The sequence below is a fragment of the Chiloscyllium plagiosum genome, chromosome 19 (genome assembly GCF_004010195.1).
Source record: "Chiloscyllium plagiosum isolate BGI_BamShark_2017 chromosome 19, ASM401019v2, whole genome shotgun sequence".
Taxonomy (NCBI): domain Eukaryota; kingdom Metazoa; phylum Chordata; class Chondrichthyes; order Orectolobiformes; family Hemiscylliidae; genus Chiloscyllium; species Chiloscyllium plagiosum.
Window position 1 is genome coordinate 12,422,360 of NC_057728.1, and position 6,612 is coordinate 12,428,971.

The 6,612-nt window shown below is 39.1% G+C and overlaps 1 protein-coding gene across 12 annotated transcripts in view; it reads left to right on the top strand.

Moving 5' to 3' along the window:
* LOC122559522 (ataxin-7-like protein 1) overlaps positions 1-6,612 on the top strand; it is a 244,320-nt gene that overhangs the window by 212,924 nt on the left and 24,784 nt on the right. For 10 of the 12 annotated variants that reach the window (XM_043709110.1, XM_043709114.1, XM_043709116.1 and 7 more), the window contains 3 exons: positions 798-990; positions 1,104-1,225; positions 2,548-3,493. In XM_043709110.1, coding sequence (XP_043565045.1) covers positions 798-990; positions 1,104-1,225; positions 2,548-3,493 — 1,261 coding nt within the window. The remainder of the gene's footprint in view (positions 1-797; positions 991-1,103; positions 1,226-2,547; positions 3,494-6,612) is intronic. The other 2 variants (XM_043709111.1, XM_043709115.1) reach the window with 1 other exon arrangement.

Genomic DNA, 6,612 nt, shown 5'->3' on the forward strand with positions numbered 1-6,612 from the left:
TATAAAAACACCAAAGTTGGGCTTTCCCCATCTTCATTTTGTAGTGGTGTTCTAAAACCACAGCAATAAGTCAGTTCTCTGGTATAATGCACAACTTCCACTGAGTTGTCTGATTGCTTTTGCAAGATGGTAGTTGTTAGATATTTGAAAATGATTTAATAATGTAACAAGGTGTTGCAAATGCCATTTATGGCATAAAATTTAAAACACAAATGTGGAGATAAATCTATATAAAACTCTAACAAGTGCACTGTTTATGTACGGTATGCCAATTTAAACTTTGTAGTACAGAGGGATTGTTGAGATAATAGTCAGGCTGGTGCACAGATTCAATAAAATGGTTGCTGGAGTGAGGAGGTTCAAATGCAAAGAAAGGATAAAAATTTGAGGCTACAGTTGTTAGAATATAAGAACTTCCAGGATAGTTTGACAGAATTGTGGAGAGCTTTGTTAGAATGAGGTAAACTAATTAAAAATAGAATGCTTTTCACTGTTGAGAGGTCTAGAATGAGGGCAGTGATCACTGACCTGACTGTATGATTGACTGTATGATTCAGTTAGACAGATCATTGAATGAAAGGTGTGGGAAAATGTATGGAACAAAAGTGGAAGTAAAACTGATGCTCATGTAGAGAATAAAGGCCATGGTGGTTGAGCCATCTGTTCCTCTATTGCAATTTCACAGTAATTTCTGTGTTCCTTTTATTTTCAGTTATCAGACCCTCCACCACAATGTAGTTGTTTTAAGACCTGAAATATAACCTAAAATTAATAGAATATTTGTCCATTGCTTTCAGCAGGGGTTCATCTATTGGCAGCTTAAATAGTATGGGTACTACATCCAACAGTGCAACAGTATTGGAATTGCCATTGCCCATTATTGGAGATTTAGCAAGTCGATTATCCAGTGATGAAGGAGAAATGGATGGTACAGAGGAATCTGAAAAACTGGACTGTCAATATTCTGGCCACCACCCAAGGCCACTTGGTGTATGTTGTTATATTTTACTTCAAAAGCTCCTGATTTGTTTTCAACACTTGAGTTTTATGTTTTTCAATCTCAAATGTATGGTTTAAAATAATTGCTTTGCATTGTTTTGTAGTATTGCACTTTTGGGAGTCGCTTGATGGGCAGAGGTTTCTATGTCTTTGACAGACGATGGGACCGTTTTCGACTGGCACTTAATTCAATGGTAGAAAAACACCTAAATTCACAGATGTGGAAGTGAGTCCAATATTCACCCTAGTTTACGAGGTTAATGTGTGAACAGTTTTGAACATGAAAGTTATATTTCATATTTTATGTGGATAGCTGAATAATCTAGAGGAAACGAGGCTGATTCCAGTTCTGGTGAAAATGTGTTTTCAAGCTCATGGGTCAGTTGTCTATTGAACTAGTTCTAATCAGTTCTCAAATAAACCATTGCTTGGGGAATCTTCAGTCTGTAATGGAATAACAGCGGGATCTTCGAGTGAATGAACTAAGTTTACCCAAAGACTTTTCACGTCGGTATCTTACCTTGTGAGTCGCAGGTAAGACACTTTGTCTGGAGGAAGGAAGTTAGTGTAGGTTAAAAGCAGGGCTGAAATGGCGGAATATTAACTAGATTGACAATTCAGAAGATTAGAGGATACACTTGCAGTATTGAAGTACACCTTGACTTAATATAGTAATCCTCTTTCTGGTTCTTTAATGAAGAATGATTGCACATAAGCATAACACCACGTTATTATTGGATGTTTTCAGTAGTGACTAGACTTGTACAGATTATTCAAGTTCAAATGTTTGTTTTACTTTTTGATATTTAATTTCTGTGATCTCAACACCACACCTGTGCTTCTTCCAATAGAAGAACTCCTTAAGTGGATTTGTGGATTCATCTTCAACTCCGTAAACAAACACATTCCTATTGAGCTGCTGGTAGAATGCGGCTGTCAGGGCTGGGCTCTCAAGTGCTGACATGAGACTTTCAGTTTTTCCCTAGGTCGTTTGAGACAACAGAGAAAAGGTAAAAGTCATCATGTGCTTGACAGGCAAAGAGGGTTGTCAACCTTTATTGGATCTAAGTTTGTCCCTGTTAATGTTGGACAAGCACTTCAAGACCAATTGAGCAACTTGTAACAAATAGACTGGATGTTGATCCTCAATTTCTTATATCACGCATAATGTTTAATTGAAATGCAGATCCATCTTTGAAGAGAGCTCCTCCTCTGAGCCCATCAAGGTGTCTTCAGTTGGACGTAGACAGTGGTAACCCAAAAATTATACCATCTATCAGGCTCTGTTGCCTTATGCAGGAGACTCCATTGAGTTATGGCTTGTAAACATGGCTTTGTGGAAGTGTTCCTGATTTTGCAACAAATTACAAACAGGAAAAACCTTCCCTTCTCCAGATCTGCTTAAATAAATGACCAGTTTCAGCAAATGAATTTAAAATCTGCTCTGTCTTTTACATCACAATTGTTGGTTAATTTTTAGAAATGCGTATATCTCAAGTAGAATATTAAGAATAACATTGTTTTAATTCTCTTTTCAAACAACTTTAGGAAAATTCCTCCTGCCGCAGACAGCCCGATGCTGTCTCCTGCAGCACCTATTACCACAACTTTCTCTGCATCAGTGCTACAGCCTTTGAGCAGCCCTTCAGCAGCTTATCTTCCTTCAAGCTCACCAATCACTCCGTCTTGTGTAATGACAGCCCCAGTTTTGTCGTCAGCAGGATTTGCGACCGCAATGGATACCAATTCCATCATGTCATACACTGCTGCCTTTCCACAGGCAGCAACTGCGTTTAATTTGATGGACTCTGGGTTCAAGGCCCCTTCGTTGTTATCACCAGTACCCATGGTCATACCTTCCCCATCACTCAGTAAACCACTGAAAACAAAAACCAGCAGATCCTCCAAAGTTAAGGACTTATCTTCGCGCAGCGACAAGGGCTCATGTAATAAGAGGAAGAAACCACCTCCGCCACCACCACCTGCTACTTCCCCATTTACATCATCATTACAGACCTCATCTTCAACATCATCATTTTCAGGGTCGCACAAAAGGAACTGTGTGTTGAACCCTGGCACCACATTGAATTCATTTCCTGCAACATCTTCCTACAGCGCAATGTCTGTGCACAATACGAACAATGGAACCAACGCACTTAGTGCCAAAATAGACTCCTCAGGACGGACTTCCTTGCCTGGCAGCTCAACAGACTCCATTAAACACATGAGCATGGTTGTGAGCAGTATTGATCCCACTCTGTCTGTTTCTTCCCTGGTGCACCACGCAGGGGACCATGCACTAGCAGCACACAATGCTATGTCTTCGCTGTCCCTTCCTTTTGACAAGTCAGAAGGGAAAAAGCGTAAAAACTCTAGTTCCAGCAGTAGATCCAGCAAAATAACCAAAATGCCTGGTATGAACAGTGTTCACAAAAAAAGTGCTGCCAATGTTATGTCTTCAATCACAGAATCTAACAATTCTGTCTCTCGCCAGGTAAGGATTGTTTTTAATTTTATTTTTACAAAACTTGTCCTAATTTAGGACAGTTAAAGGTTTTGCCTTTTTTGTGTTTCTTCAGTGCATTACTAAAAGGGCACATTAACTGACCGTTTACATCATTGATGTTTGTGTGATTTTATGTGCAAATTGACTATCACATTTCTTGCATTGCAAAATGATGTCAAAAAAAGAAATATTTGAAAAATGCCTTGGCATGTCCTAAGGCTATTAAAGGTACTACATAAATGCACATTTTTTTTTATTCCATGAAGCTTAAGATGTAAATTTTAAATTGATGGTCCTGTTAAATTTCATTTATGCAATATGGGTGTCACTGTTAAGACTAGCGTCCATTGACCATTCCAAATTGCCCTGAAAAATATAATGATGAACTGCCTGCTTAAACACAAATAAATGGCTTGCTGCACTTCAGAGGACAATTAAGAGTCAGTCCATATTGCTGAGAGTCTGGAGTCGCATGTATGCCAGATCAGTAAGGACAGCAGATTTCTTCCCCTGATAGAAATGAGTGGACCAAATTTAATGGCAGACTGGTAGCTTCACAGTCACCATTACGAGTATGATCTTTTTATTGAAGATTTATTTAATTAACTGAATTTAAATTCTCAAACTGCTATGATGGGAATTAAACCACTATTTGGATTGCTGTTTACTCCTTTGAGTTACCAATTTAGGTATGTAACCACTATGTTAATACCCTCTTAATTTGCATGTTTAACAGTTCTTAGTATTTAGATGTCGTAGTTAGTCAACAGCGACACAGCAGCACTCAAAGTAATTTTCAATTCCTGTCTGTCAGCAGTGGATCAAAGTCTGACAGACTTATTCGGTAGAGGAACCCAGTGCTAAATAAGTACTTTGGACCTGTTTTTACAAAGGAAGAAGGTGCTTTCGAAGTCATGGTGGAAGAGGTTTTGGAAATGCTAAAAATTGATGAAGCAGCAGTACTCGAGATTAGGCTACTTGGCTTAAAGTTGATACATGATCAGGAATAAATGATTCTCATTCAAGGATACTGGGGGAAGTAGGGTAGGAATATAGAGGTACTAGCCATAAACGTCCAATTCTCCCTGGAAGCAAAATGGTGACAGAGTACATTAGAATTCCAAATATTACATAACCATATTCAGAAAAAGTTGCAAGCATAAATGTAGCATCTACATGGCATTTAGTTTAACCACTGTGGTATGGAAGCTTTTAGAAACATAAGTCAGGGTAACAATAACGGCCTCTTGGACAAATGTTGATAAATTAAGGAAAAGCAGTAAGGATTTGTTGAAGGAAAGTCATGTTGAGCTAATTGCTTGTCTGCTTTGATAAGGTAAAGGGCAGTTGCTGAGGCTACTATGATTGTGTATGTAGACTTATCAAATGCCTTTTGACAGTAACATAACAAGTTTAGCAACAAAGTTTGGCCCATGGAGTAAAAGAGGCAATATGGATGCAAAATTGCTTGAGTGACAGGCAACTAAGTACTGTGTCCGGTTGTTTTTCAGACTGATGGAGGGTATGTATTTGGGTTTATTCAGGATTGGTGTTACAACTCAGGCTTTTTTTGATTAAATATTACTGACCTAGACGAGGGTATACAGAACACTATTGCAAATTGACACAAAACCGGACTATGAGGAGGGCTGTGATAGACTTCAAGGTGGCATAGAAAAGATGGGGCAATGGATGGAAACACGGGGAGCAGCTTTAATGCAGAGAAGTGTGATATGCTTCATTTTGATAGGAAGAACAAGGAAAGACAGTGTAAATAAAAAGGTACAGTTCTAAAGGGAATAGAGAAGCGGGGCAACCTCAGGAAATGTGTGCACAAATCATTGAGCAATTAATTAATAGAGCATTCATATTCCTTAGCTTTATAATTAGGAAAATAGAGAACACAAGCAAGGGTGTCATGACAAACTCAGTATACAGTATCTATTCACAATATATATCAATGATTTGTATGTGTGGACCAAGTATGATATTTCCAAGTTCGCAAAGCTAAGCAAGAGTGTATGTTTTGACGAAGGTGTAAATCCTGGAGGATTTGGACAGGTTTAGTGAGTGGGCAAGAACATGGTAGTTTGAATATTATGTGGAAAATGGTCAGGTTATTTACTTTAGTCAAAGAAACAGATATACTGAGTATATCTGAGCATTTAGGAAGCTGGAAAGTGTAAATGTACAGATGGACCTAATAATTCTTGTCGATAAGTCACTGAAGGCTACCATTCAGGTGTTTGAAATAATTAGAAAGGCTAATGAAATGTTAACCTTTATCGCAAGACTTGAGTAAGGAGTAGAGAAGTCTTTCTTCAGTTGTGAAGGAGCTTGGTTAGACTGCACCAGGAGTACTTTGTGCAGTTTTGGTCTCCTTATAGAGTTATTCAGCACAAAGAAAATGCGTCCACGTTGATAAAATGCCATTTGCCAATGTTTTGCCCATATCCCTCTAAACCCTTTTCTATTTTTATTTTTTTTTTAATTTTTTTTTGGGGACACTGCTATTTTTTTTTAAAAGGGCAGTGCTGTGTGATAATCTCCTGTTTTTTTTTCTTTTTTTTCCTTTTTAACCCCCACACTACCGTCTAAGTGCGGTAGTGCTTATTTTATCCCCAGCACCCATGGTGTGTGTGTGTGCAGGTGTGAGACACAGTGAAAGACACAAAGTGCACAAATCTTTATTCAAATTCCACCACCAGGAAGATAGGAAAACACCCAAGTGGCCAGTGACAAACACTGCCCTTCACATCAAAGGGCAATGCTGTGTGATCAAAACAGTGAGGGGGAGGGTAGGGACTAAATCAAAATAGAGTTGGAGGGAGAAATGATGCACTCCACTCCCTGCGGCGCCCACCTCTTCCTGAACAACTCCAGCGTGTTGGTCGACACCGCGTGCTCCTTCTCCAAGGACACCCGGGCCCGTATCCCTATTTATTTATTTTTTTTTTCCACCTAAGTGCAGTAGTGCTTATTTTATCCCCAGCACCCATGGTGTGTGTGCGCAGGTGTGCGACACAGTGAAAGACACAAAGTGCACAAATCTTTACTCAATTTCCACCACCAGGAAGATAGGAAAACACCCAAGTGGCCAGTGACAA